This window comes from Danio rerio, chromosome 18 (assembly GCF_049306965.1).
Source record: "Danio rerio strain Tuebingen ecotype United States chromosome 18, GRCz12tu, whole genome shotgun sequence".
NCBI lineage: Eukaryota > Metazoa > Chordata > Actinopteri > Cypriniformes > Danionidae > Danio > Danio rerio.
Genome location: NC_133193.1, coordinates 49,925,580 through 49,939,960, shown reverse-complemented (window position 1 = coordinate 49,939,960; position 14,381 = coordinate 49,925,580). Strand labels below are relative to the sequence as shown.

The 14,381-nt window shown below is 36.2% G+C and overlaps 1 protein-coding gene across 26 annotated transcripts in view; it reads left to right on the top strand.

The window, feature by feature from the left end:
* Positions 1–14,381, top strand: part of gramd1bb (GRAM domain containing 1Bb) — a 242,619-nt gene that overhangs the window by 139,192 nt on the left and 89,046 nt on the right. For 25 of the 26 annotated variants that reach the window (XM_073929687.1, XM_073929691.1, XM_073929690.1 and 22 more), the window contains 2 exons: positions 8,091–8,180; positions 9,860–9,886. In XM_073929687.1, the coding sequence (XP_073785788.1) occupies positions 8,091–8,180; positions 9,860–9,886 (117 nt within the window). The remainder of the gene's footprint in view (positions 1–8,090; positions 8,181–9,859; positions 9,887–14,381) is intronic. The other variant, XM_073929717.1, reaches the window with a different exon arrangement.

Sequence of the window (14,381 nt, the reverse complement as noted above, 5' to 3'; positions counted from 1 at the left end):
CAAAAAAAATAAATGGCAAAAAATTAAATAAACAAGTAAATAACAGTGTGACAATGCGGTAAGATCTGCAACCTAGCAAAAATTAGGTGAGGACTTTTTTTTCTGGATTGCTTTTGAAAACACTGGGTTTAGGGAAGTGGGTGGGCGGCTAAATCGGTGCTTTTGAAAACACTATTGGTTGGGTTTAGGAAAGGAGAAGGGTGGGTCAGTTGATCTGTCAGTCAGTCAGTCAGTCAATGGACAGCGGCCTCTGGTGGGTTTGCAAAAACTGCCAAAAAAGTACCTTGTGGGACGTATTTTGCACTCTCCAGAAATGTATATAGCAGTACGTATTCATAATGAGCTTGGGTTGGCCAAAACGGAGAGAAAATGTTTTTTTGTTTTTTTTAAACAAAAACGTATTAGTGTGGACATGACTTTGGTCTCTGAAACACTGAAAAAAATGTTGGGTTCCACACGATTCCTTCATGTTGTCCCAACACAAATGAATTAATTTAACTTAATCATTTAAGTAACATAAAACAATTAAGTTGTCCCAGAAAAGAACCTTAAGGATTGTGTTGTTACAACTGATTTTAAATAAGTAGTTTGAACAAGCAGCAAAATTACATTATTTTGTGAACTTTGCAGATTTCTTTACATTCACAATCAGCTATGAACTACACGAAGGGTATTCTTCAGTAAAAAATAACATAATTATAACAGATTTTATTGCAGCCACACTGAAACCACTGGAGCTCATTAAATAATTCCCAGCAGTCCACCTGTCTTCATCAAAATCCTCCTACAGTATGTTGAGATTTACCCTATCACTTCTCAAAACAGAGTATGCAGTCAGTGGATCCGTTATGTAGCTTAATGTTAAACATAGAAAGCAGATTAATAGTTAAACGGTCTGGTGTGTTTACTGGCACTTTCTTTCTGTCAGCAGCACTTTAAGAAACTCTTAAAGGAGCTGTGATGTTCGAGATTAAGACCGCGTTCATTATCCATCCAGCAAAAAGGTGGGAGCCAAACCTGAATTTAAGGATTTGGAAATTGAAACTTGGCATGCTTAATGACACCTTTTGAATTGTGAATTTGTGACATATTTATTAGTTGCACTTATAGATAGGGAATTAGTCTACAGCTAGTGTCTGCGCAGTAGCAATTGTATTCCTTCTCATATGTTCATGTCTTTCCTGATCCTTTTTTTTGTGTGCTGTTGTGTAATATCTGGGCTCAGTAAGGTCTGCTAGGGTTTTCTTGTGCTGCTGAGACGCATCCAGTCCTTTCCACAGCCTGCTTTCCTCTGATAAGAGCTTCTGTTGCTATTTTAAGACATGGGGAACTTATAAATGTGCACTTTCCAGCTGAGAGATTCTGTCGATGTTGTTAATATTTCAGATATAAGAGGGGTTTTTTCATAGCAGGAGGAGAGAAGGTGTAAAACTGTTCTCGTAATGCAAGGTTAAAGTCTGTGGGAAAGCACTGAACTGATCAGATGTGTCTGGTTGGTAATATTTTGTGTGTCTGCTGATCACCTAGGTTGCATTTCTTCCATCAGAAATACGAAAAACAATAATTTTAGCAAAATGTATTATTGGTAGTGCTAAATTTATTTTAAAATGTAAAATATGAAAAATTTTAAATAAATATATTAAATATATAAAAAATAATATATACATATAATACATTTTTATACAGCTTAAAGTGACATTTAAATACTTAACTTGGTTATTTAAGTTAACTAGGCAGGTTAGGGTAATTAGGCAAGTTATTATATTATGATGGTTTGTTTTGTAGACTTATGAAAAAATATATTGCTTAAAGGGGCTAAAAATGTTTACCTTAAAATGTTTTTTTTTTTAAATAATAAATTAAATTAAACGAATAAGACTTTTTCTAGAAGAAAAAATATTATCAGACATACTGAAAATTCCCTTGCTCTGTTAAACATCATTTGGGAAATATTTGAAAAAGATATATATATATATATATATATATATATATATATATATATATATATATATATATATATATATATATATATATATATGAGCAATATCACACGAGTAGCAGTGCGATATGACTGTACATCGGCACTGGTGGGAGGCGTACGTTGGCACGAGGCCACAGGCTGAGTTTATACAACAGTTTGACAGCATAATTGTGTATATAAAAACAAAATCAAACATGGAGAGTCTCAAAAACCTTTTGTATGAGGAACTACTTTCTTCCACCTTGGATTCAAATCATAAGCTGACAGTTAAACAGCTGAGCAAGCATCTTGTAAACTGTAGATCTGTAGTGTCTGCTTTTTGCTAGTTGTATGTGGGCGGAGTAATACACAAAGGGTAAAGAGGCATACGGGTGCTGATATTACTTAAATATATCACGGCTACCAGCCAATCAGATTTGAGAACCAGACAGAACTGTTGTATATGTATCTATATATGTATGTATACCGCTGGTATATGTACTACAAGTTCAGTCCAGTCATGCACCACATGCACTCACACCAGTTCCTGATCCTGACTGATTGTAAACACACAGCCGGAGGATTGACAAAGACTGATTAGGACTTTAAATACAGCACACACGCACACATCAGTGCTGAGTCTAGTTATACTGTATTGTGAACATTACGGGTTTGCCTTGCCTTGCCTTGCCGATTTTGACTCTCGCTTTGTTTGTTTCACTGTTTATTCATGTCTGCTGCCTGCCTTCTGACCACTCGTCCGTTATTTGTTTACGAGTCTGGATTATCTAAATATACCCGTTTGGCCCTGTGTTAACTGTTGTCTGTGTGACCTGTTTAATAAACAGACGTTTGTATCCGCACTTCTGTTGTCAGCGTCCACTTCACTTTACATTATGCATTCATAATCCTACTCAAAATCTAAACCCAGCGTCTACCTTACTATTAATAAATAGCTAATTAGTAATTAAGTAAGGTAAGTTAATGGTATGTTAATACCATGAGTTGTGACAAACTGAAGTGTTCCTGAATTAATTTAAAGTAATTAAATAAACCTAGCCTCAAGATGCAAATTAAACATCACTAAGCATCAGCTCCCTGCTGAAAAATCCAGCTTAAACCAGCCTAGGCAGGTTGGCTGGTTTTAGCTGGTCGACCAGGCTGGTTTTAGAGGGGTTTTGGCCACTTCCAGGCTGGTTTCCAGCCATTTCCAGCCTGGTCTTAGCTGGTCAGGCTGGGAGATGACCAGCTAAAACCAGCTTGACCAGCCTAGCCAAGCTGGGAGTCCAGCCAAAACCAGCTTTATCCAGCTTAAACCAGGCTGGTCAAGCTGGTTTTAGCTGGATTTGGCTGGTAATTTTCCAGCCTGATCAGCTAAGACCAGGCTGGAAATGGCTGGAAACCAGCCTGGAAATGGCCAAAACCCCTCTAAAACCAGGCTGGTCAACCAGCTAAAACCAGCCAACCAGCCTAGGCTGGTTTAAGCTGGATTTTTCAGCAGGGCTTGCATATTTATATAATAATGAAGGGAAATCTTTCCTATTTGACAATCACACCAAACCATTTTTCATTTCGGACCATCGCCAAAAAGACATTAAACAATGAATATGATTACATTTGTTAAAGTAGTAAATCCACATTTTTAATCTCTTACAATTAGTGCTCTTGAAAAAATGAAATGGACGTTGATAAGGAGAAGCCCTGAGAGAGAAGCCCTCCTGTAAACATTAGCCCCTTTCACACAGTGATACCGGTAAATATCTGGAAAATTTCCGGAACGACTTTACCGGTATATTGAAAAAAGCGCTGTTCACACAGGCGAGGACGTTACGGAAATTTTCCGGAAAAGAGCATTCACACATCCATTCCAAAATACCGGTAAATTCTGACATCATTCACCACAAATGAGCTTTAAACGGCTGCGCTTGTATTTGTAAACATTTGACTAAATTACAGACTCTGTGGATGATCAATATTGTGAACAACTTTCGCAGGATCACTTTCGCATGTCGAGATGTTCATAATATGTGCGTGTGCAGGCGCTCACAGGCTGTTTCATGCGTCTGACTGTTGTGATTGGCTAAAGCAGACGTCTCATGTCAGCACGTTCTAGACGTGCACGCGCTTAATACGGCAATCTTCCTTCTGCATTCACACAGCGCAGCATTCCGGCAAATTGCCGGTAATTTTACGACTTCTCTTTCCGGAAAATAGCCAGAACGAATTTACTGGTATTTTCAAAAAGGACCTGTTCACACATACAACCTTTGCCGGCAATTTTCCGGAAAGGTCTGTATGTGTGCAAGGGACTATTGTCTAATGAGAATGATGCGCCTGTATAATACTTAACCTTTCAAACAAACTGAATGTGTTCCTCCAGCTGAATGAACTAGTCTGAAGTCAGTGTGTGTCTTTGGCCTGAGAGCAGTGGAGTTTGGTTTCAGCAGCAGTTAAAACACACAAAGCGTCAGACAGCCGAGTGTCATGAATGATTCAGGAGCCTCAATCCACTCCACGGAGCAGGACAGTTTATCTGGAAGAGCCCGTGCTGAGAAAAGCCCAGACCCCCGGGCTCATAAACTCACACTCACTGCAAACAAACAAGATTAGCCCACACGGGTCAAACGCTGACCATAAACGACAAATTTGCCTGGGTGTAGTTTGAATTGCAGATCGGATCTTTCCTGTGGGTGTGCAGAACCGTAGACACCACAGGCAAATACCTGCACATGTCAGCAATCAATCGCTGGAGCTGCTGGCTTGAGGAGATCCTGCATGCTGACCTAGAATAGAAAATCATATCAAGATAATCTAATAATACATTTTATTGAAGGGCGGCACGGTGGATCATTTGTTAGCACTGTCGCATTACAGCAAGAAGGTCGCCGGTTCGAGTCCCGGCTGGGTCAGTTGGCGTTTCTGTGTGGAGTTTGCATCTTGGCGTGGGTTTCCCCCACAGTTCAAACACATGCGGTATAGGTAAATTGGATAAACTAAATTGAGCATCCGCTGCTTAAAACATATGCTGGAATAGTTTTCGGTTCATTCCGCTGTGGCGACCCCTGTTAAATAAGGGAGTAAGCCGAAGGAGAATAAATAATAATAATACATTTGATTTAAAGCACCTTTCATAAAACTCATAGTTACTGTACAACAAATATATACAATTTAAAAACTGTAAGCAGACAGTATAAAATAGAGGAAATTATGAAGTGCAAAGATCAACGATACAACATTTAAGCAGTGTTGAATTCTTTTAATTGTTTGTTTGTTTTTTTCCATGTCATGTGCTGCAGACCTCTTGGCCAGGTCAACCTTGTAGTTGAAGTAATTGTATTGTGCTTTATTGGCATAACATTTAATACAGTATTGTCAAAGCATTTTAAATACAGTTGAAGTCAGAATTATTAAACCCCCTGAATTATTAGTCCCTGGATAATTTTTCCCCAATTTCTGTTTAACAGAGAGAAGGTTTTTTTTTTAAACTCATTTCTAATCATAATAGTTTTAATAACTCATTTCTAATAACTGATTTATTTTATCTTTGCCATGATGACAGTAAATAATATTTGACTGGATATTTTTAGGACACTTCTATACAGCTTAAAGTGACATTTAAAGACTTAACTAGGTTAATTAGGTGAACTAGGCAGGTTAGGGTAATTAGGCAAGTCATTGTATGATGATGGTTTGTTTTTTAGACTATCGGAAAATATGTACCTTAACGGGGCTAATAATTTTTACCCTAAAATGGTGCGTCAAAAATTAAAGAACTTCTTTTATTCTAGCTGAAATAAAACAAATAAAAAAATATCAGACATACTATGAAAACTTCCTTGCTCTGTTAAACTTCATTTGGGAAATATTTTAAAAAGAAAACAATTCAAAAGGGGCTAATAAATCTGACTTGAACTGTATGTATAAGATTTGTAATATATTAACATCATCAAATGAATATATACTAAATAAAAAATAAGAAAGTAAATAAGAAAATATGAAATATTTGACAAAATAAGAAAAAAAAACAGATAATACATTTAATAATTGAACACCCTTGTAAATAAAATCTAGATCTCAATGTTTTTTTTATGTTTTTTTTTACCTGGTTAAATAAAGAAACACGTAAACTGTAAAAAAAAAAATGCTGTGTTCGCACAACATTCCTTCATGTCAACCCAACACAAATTTCGTAGGTTAACTTAAATGTTTTTACCAATTTTAGTGGATTGAATATAAAACAGTCAAGTTGTCACAAGAAAACCTTAAGAATTGTGTTGATTCAGCTCATTTTAAATAAAAAGTTTTAAGAAGCAGTAAAAAAAAATGTGTGTATGTATATGTGTGTATATATATATATATATATATATATATATATATATATATATATATATATATATATATATATATATATGCACACACAGTTGAAGTCAGGTTTATTTACCCCCCTTTGAATTTTGTTTTTTCTTTTTTAAATATTTCCCAAATGATGTTTAACAGAACAAGGAAATTTTCACGGTATGTCTGATAATGTTTTTTTCTTCTGGAGAAAGTCTTATTTGTTTTATTTCGGCTAGAATAAAAGCAGCTTTTAAATTTTTAAATACCAATTTAAGGTCAATATTATCAGCCCCTTTAAGCTATGTTTGTTTTCTATAGTTTACTGAACAAACCATCATTGTACAATAAATTGCCTAATTACCCTAACCTGCCTAGTTAACCTAATTAACCTAGTTAAGCCTTTAAATGTCACTGTAAGCTGTAAAGAAATATAACATATATTTAAATATATTTATAAAATAATTAGTTAAAAAAAAAAACACTGCACTTCTTAAAGTCTCCATGATGTTATTTGAGTTGTTTTATACCTATTTATTTTAGATTTAAATTTATTCCTGTGACTTCTGAACTCTTGTGTGTCTCTGAGTGTCACAGCACCCTCTTGTGGCGAAATAGGGGCATGTTTTTCATGACATCATGGGGACAAGAGAGAATAGATGAACACTTTATTTAGCAAGGATGCATTAAATTGATCAAAAGTGAAAGATTAATGTTTCACAAAAAATCAGCTTCAAATAAATGCTGTTCTTTATGTCACAGAAACAATAAAACAACACTAATGCAATTGATAGTACATACTGTAGTGTTTTTGAATCATATATACTGTACTTTAGTTTGCTAAAAATACAGGATGTATTATACTACAATACTCCACAGTTTACTATAGTACATATTTAAGTCATTCATTAATTTTCCTTCGGTTTAGTCCCTTTATTCATCAGGGGTCGCCACAGTGAAATGAACCGCCAACTTATCCAGCTTATGTTTTACACAGCGGATGCCCTTCCAGCTGCAACCCAGTACTAGGAAACACCCATACACACTCATTCACAGACAAACACTACAGCCAATTTTTGTATAGTTTATATATTTTGAATAGTTTTGTTATAGTTTATTCAATTCACCTATAGCACATGTCTTTGAACCTCCAGAGCACCCAGAGGAAACCCACACCAACACTGGGGGAGAACATGCAAACTCCACACAGAAATGCCAACTGACCCAGCCGGGACTCGAACCAGCGACCTTCTTGCTGTGAGGCGACTGTGCTAACCACTGAGCCACCGTGCCACCCACAAATTTTTAAGACTACAGTATGCTACAGCTTACAATAACAAACTGCTTTAAAATATTATGGTATAATACACTTTAAAAGTGGTTCCAAAAACACTATTTACTATAAATTACTATAGTATTTTTTTTTCTCCTATGACCAGATTCCATCAGTGATAGCAATAAAAGATGTTTCTTTAGCAGCAAATTAAAGCATATTACAAAGATTTCTCATAATGTGATGATGCTGAAAATTCCCCTTTGACTATACAGAAATACATTGCATTTAACATTAATATGCGAAGCACTTATTGCGAATTGCAGTAATATTTCAAAATTGTACTAATTTGTCTTGTATTTACTTTGTCATAATGCATAATTCAACTTAGTAAGCATAAAAAAACTGTCAAACTCATCTTAAAATTCCTACCAACATCAAGCATTTGAAGACTAGTGTACAGTAGTTAGATGCAATGCCATTGCAGCTTGATTGACAGGTATGGATGTATTTGTTTTCCAGCAGTCAGCAGAGTAGCCAGCAGAGCAGCCAGCAGAGCAGCCATGATGACGATTCCAGCCGCTTCCTGACTCCCTTCATCCGAGAGGACAGGTGAGTCTGTGTGAACTCTGTACACGGTCAAAAATACCTTCAGGGTTCATAGAAAACCTGGAAATGTAAGGGAATTTTGGAATTTTAAACTATTATATATGACAATAGCAGTCACTTTTTTGAAAAGCAAAACAAAAAAAAGGTCACGCTTTATTTTGATGGTCTATTTGAGTATTAGTAGACTGTCTGCTTAACATCTGTTGATACTGCTCCTTTAACAGATATTTAACTGACTATAAGAAACTTTGCAAGTATATGTCAACTTACACTAACCCTAACCCCAACCTAACAGTCTACATACAGTGCATCTGGAAAGTATTGAAAGCACTTCACTTTTTTCAGAGTTTTCTATGTTACAGCCTTATACCAAAATGGATTCAATTAATTTATTTCCTCAAAATTCTACACATGATACCCCATAATGACAATGTGAACAAAGAGTTTTTTAAATTGTTTCAAATTTATTAAAAATAAAAAGCTGTAAAATCACATGTGCATCAGTATTCACAGCCTTTGCTCAATACATATTGATGCTCAATATGATTTAGGTCTAGGCTCTGGCTGGGCCACTCAAGGACATTCACTGAGTTGTTGTTGTGAAGCCACTCCATTGATATTTTGGTGGTGTGCTTTGAGTCATTGTCCTGCTGGAAGATGAACCGTCGCCCCAGTCTGAGGTCAGGAGCACTCTGAAGCAGGTTTTCATTGAGGATGTCTCTGTGCATTGCTGCATTCATCTTTCCCTCTATCCTGACTAGTCTTCCAGTTCCTGCTGCTGAAAAACATCCCCACAGCATGATGCTGCCACCACCATGCTTCACTGTAGGGATGCTATTAGCCTGGTGATGAGCGCTGCCTGGTTTTCTCCAAACGTAACGCCTGGCATTCACTCCAAAGAGTTCAATCTTAGTCTCAGACCAGAGAATTTTGTCCAACAGGTGCCTTTTGGCAAATTCCAGGCCGTGAGCGGCTTCTGTTTGACCTCTCTACCATACAGGCCTGATTGGTGGATTGCTGCACAGATGGTTGTGCTTCTGTAAGGTTCTCCTCTCCACACAGAAGAACGCTGGAGCTCAGACAGAGTGACCATCAGGTTATTGATCACCTCTCCGACTAAGTCCCTTCTCCTCCAATCACTCAGCTTGAATGGCCTGCTGGTTCCACACATCTTCCACTTACGGATGATGGAGGTTACTGTGCTCATTGGAACTGTCAGAGTACCAGAAATGTTTCTGTAACCTTCCCCTGCCATGTGCCGCAAGACAATCCTGTCTCTAAGGTCTACAGATAGTGGCTTTGTCTTCATGCTTGGTTTGTGCTTTGACATGCACTGTCAACCCTGGGACCTTATATAGACAGGTGTTTGCCTTTTTAGTTGGCATGTAGATTTAGTGTAACTTAAGTTGAACAAACGTACCATCAAAATAAAGTGTGACCAAACAAAAAATAAATAGAAATATGTGAACCAAACACTAAATGTGCATACCGGACCGTGACGAGAGGACGTTCTTTTATTTTTATTTTTTCATGAACCATCCTGTTCTAATGTTCATCCACATGATTGCAGCGCACTGGTAACAAGTGCTCTACAGTTTGGTGCAAAGAATTGTCAAAAGCTGTGAAGAGTGTAAACATGCCTCTTGAACTGACCATCTCACTCTCTGTTGATGTTTCCTCAGGGCTGACAGCGGGCCAGACAAGTGCAGGTAAAAGACAAGACCACATGTGTATGTGTGTGTGCTGTGTGTGTGTGTGTGTGTGTGTGTGTGTGTGCTGTTTGTGTGTGTGTACAGTATGTGAGTGTGTGCACATGTGTGTGCGCATATGCGTATTGTTTTATTATTGTATTATTGCAAATTATTTGTGTGCGTGCGTGTGCGAGTATAGGTGTGCTAGTGTGTGTGCGCATGTGTTTATTTGAGTGTTTGAGTCTGTTTGTATGTGTGTGCATGCATGTGGGCATGTGTGTGCGCATGTGTGGCCGTGTGTGCACGTTTGTGTGTGTGTGTGTGTGTGTGTGCGCATTTGTGCACGTTTGACTGCGTGCTCATGTATGTGTGTGTGTACGTGTGTCTGTGTGTGTGCACGTGTGTGTGCACATGTGTGTGTGCGCATATGCGTATTGTTTTATTATTGTTTTATTGCAAATTATTTGTGTGCGTGCGTGTGCGTGTATAGGTGCGCTATTGTGAGTGCGCATGTGTTGGAGTGTGTGCATGTGGGCATGTCTGTGCTCATGTGTGGTCGTGTGTGCACGTTTGTGTGTGTGTGTGTGTGTGTGTGTGTGTGTGTGTGCATTTGTGCACGTGTGAGTGCGTGCTTATTGTATGCATACGTGTGTGTGTGTGTGCATATGTGTATTGTTTTATTATTGTTTTATTGCATATTATTTGTGTTTGTGTTTGTGTTTGTGTTTATGTGTGCGTGTGCGCGTATAGGTGCGCTAGTGTGTGTGCGCATGTGTTTATTTGAGTGTGTGAGTTTATTTGTATGTGCGCGTATGTCTGTGCATGCATGTGGGCATGTGTGTGCGCATGTGTGGTCGTGTGTGCACGTTTGTGTGTGTGTGTGTGCATTTGTGCACATGAGAGTGCGTGCTCATATATGTGTTTGTGTGTGTGTGTGTGTGCGCATATGTGTATTGTTTCATTATTGTATTATTGCATATTATTTGTGTAAGTGTTCATGTGTGCGTGCGTGTGCGCGTATATGTGCGCTAGTGTGTGTGCATATGTGTGTATTCCAGTGTGTGAGTTTGTATGGGCGCGTATGTGTGTGTGGGCATGTGTGTGTGCTAGCGCATGTGTGGTCATGTGTGCACGTTTGTGTTTGTGTGTGTGTGTGGTTGTGTGTGTGTGTGTGCGGGCACGCACGTGAATGTGTGTATTATTTTAATATTGCATTATTGTGTACATTGTTTGTATGCGTGTTTGTGTGTGTGAATGCGTGTGCGCGTATGTGTGTGCTTATGTGTGCACACGTAGGCATGTGTGGACACGTGTGTGTGTGTGTGTGTGTGTGTGTGTGTGTGTGTGTGTGTGCGTGCGTGTGCGTGTGTGCGTGTGTGTGTGTGTGTGTGTGTGTGTGTGTTAGATGTAGTGATCTTGATCTGCATATCAGTGTGCCGGCTGTTTTGTTGGAGGTGAGATTTCTCAGAGCTCCGCTGTACTTTTGTGAAGTTGAGCCCTGAATACAGTTGCAAGCTACGGAATGTCATTGTTTGGCTTTTTTATTGGACAAACAGCCTGCGAACAAACAGAGAGCTGTGCTGCGGTGCTCAGAGCCGCCTGTCTGGGGCTTCAGCCGTTACACTTTCTCCGATTTTGAGTCTGATCTCTAAATAAGAAATATCACAGGCCCAAAGCCTGACCTGCTGTGGGGGCGCTGTACAGGTAAGTGAAGGCCAGACACAGATCAGATCTTGAGTCTCTCAGCAGATGTGTTTGTCTTTTCATTAGAAGGGTTTGAATATATTGTGCTCATGGTTTGTTTGGTGCACATATTTGACAGATATATTTTTCATGCGTAACAAATATGGTTGTGTATGAAAATGCTTCTGAAAGTTTTTCTGCCTCAGCTTCTGTTGAGAGATGCTGCATGACTCTTTCTTGTGTGTTTGTCAAATATAAAGATGCATCAAAATGTACCTCACAAAACGTTTGAAGACTTAAAGAGCATACCTGAGACTCAGAGTAAACTTAAAACTGAGGTTTTTGAGACGTTTACTAGCTCCAGCAGCTCTTTAATGTGCGCCTTTAATGCTTTTTTACAAAAAATGGGTTAATTTTTTTGGTTTTTATTCTTTTGTTTATTTGTTTGTTTATTTTTTTAACTTTATTTATAGATGTTTTTTTTGAAAACATAACACTCAATAGTGTATATCATGTATATATGTTTAAAAATGTATACATCATGTATATATGTTAACAAAATAATCTCAGTGTTATTACCTGATACCCACTAGAACATGCACCAAAACACTAGAAAACAATACAGCAATTATACAGCAGCATCAAAAAATATATATAAAAAAATAATAAATAAATAAATAAATAAATTCAGCCAGACTAATGGAATAAGAAACAAAATAGTATGACATGTAAAGAGGAAGGAGAAAAAAAAAACATATTAACATATACATCTAAGGAAAGGTCCCCGTATTTTATCACATATATATATATATATATATATATATATATATATATATATATGTATGTATGTATGTATGTATGTATGTATGTATGTATGTATGTATGTATGTATGTATGTATGTATGTATGTATGTATGTATGTATGTATGTATGTATGTATGTATGTATGTATGTATGTATTTATTAATTAATTAACTCAAGATATTTGCAAAATATAAATCTGCAATTCTGTCTGTATTATTTCTTTTATATTTTTTTTATTTAATTTTAATAATGTAAATAAATATATAAATAAATGAATAGACTATATGTTATATATAAATAAATATATTATAATATATATTATAAATAAAACAAATAAATAAATAAACATATTATGTTTTACAAATCAATAAAATAAATAAATAGGCAAATAAGTAAATATATTATATATTATAAATAAATAAATAAAATAAATAAATAAATTTATAATACATTAAATTATTTAATTAATTTATTTATTAATTAGTACATTAATTAATTAATTAGTAAATTAATTAATTAATTTATTTATAATGTATTTATTTATTTGCCTACTATGTATTTTATTGATTTGTAATATATATATTAATATTAATATTAATATATAAATATATTTATTTATAATATAGAGTATATTTATTTATTTACATATTTATTTACATTATTAAAATTAAATGTAAAAATATAAAAGAAATAATCCAGCCAGAATTGCAATTTTATATTTTGCAAATATCTTGAGTGTACATATTCAGTTTTTTGTCAGAATTTCGAATATACAAAGTCAAAGTTGTTCAAATGGTTATAAAATAAAAAAATATTAAAATTGTTAGATATAAATTCAAACCTGCAAAAAAATAAAGGCAGAAACGTCATATTTAATTCAATTTTTTGTATGTTTTTTAAGAAAGAAAGAAAGAAAGAAAGAAAGAAAGAAAGAAAGAAAGAAAGAAAGAAAGAAAGAAAGTTCAAGACAGAAACTTGAAATTTAATTACATTTGTTATTTTATTGTATTATTAAGGCAGGGAGGACACATATTTTAAGGATGTTTTTCCAAGTGGGTAAATTTAAAAATCCCTTGTTTTCCAGACTTTGAAAACTGTAAATAAAAGAAACCTTTGCTTACGCTTATTTTCTTACAAAATGATCATGAAAGCACTTCATAATGTCTGGTCTGTGATGCTTTAAGCTGTACAAAACAACATCAGTCATGACATTCAGAATTGTGCCGTTATACAAATAATAATAATCTAATTGTGGACTTTTATTTTTATATAATGTTCTCTTGAAAAGGCATCTCGGTGTACTCTAGGTTTGCTGTCGTTACCTATCTGCACAATGATTTGCACAAATCTTGTGTGCAGATGTGTTGCTCTGTTCTGAGTGGTCAAGATTGTTGTCTGACCACCGCCACACATATCGCTTTAACCAGTGGCCAGAGGCACGGCCCTTCTCTTTTGTTTCTTGCCATTGGCTGCCTGTGGATTCAGAAAAGCCTATACATCCCTCAGCAAAGAGCGCTGTGTAAAACTGCGGATTTACCTCATTGTCTCGTGTCAATAGAAGAATTTACTGAGCGTTAGGCTCTTTGCAAAGGACAGCTCTCTTATGTCTCACATTGTTATTTACATGTCGCTGACCTTGTCATTTCTGACCAAGTAATAGTGTCGATCTATTGGAAAAGTTCACTGTATATAAACAAATGGTATAGTTCACCCAAAAATAAAAATGACCTCGTAATTTCCCAAAAAAAGTAAATAATTATTCTGAAAAATATTCTGTTGGTTGATTGTACTCATCAACTTCACTTTTGGGTGAGCTATGTCTAATAAGGCACTTCTGAAGCACCAATATGTTGAATGGGATGTTGTGTAGAGCAGTGTTCCCCGGACCGATTAAGTACCGGACCACAAAAGAATTGTGGAAACTGGATTTGTGGGGACGGCACGTGAAAGAAGCATATTGGACTTGCATGATATGTGTGTGTGCAAATTACCGGTAATGTGACAACTTCTCTTTTCGGAAAATATC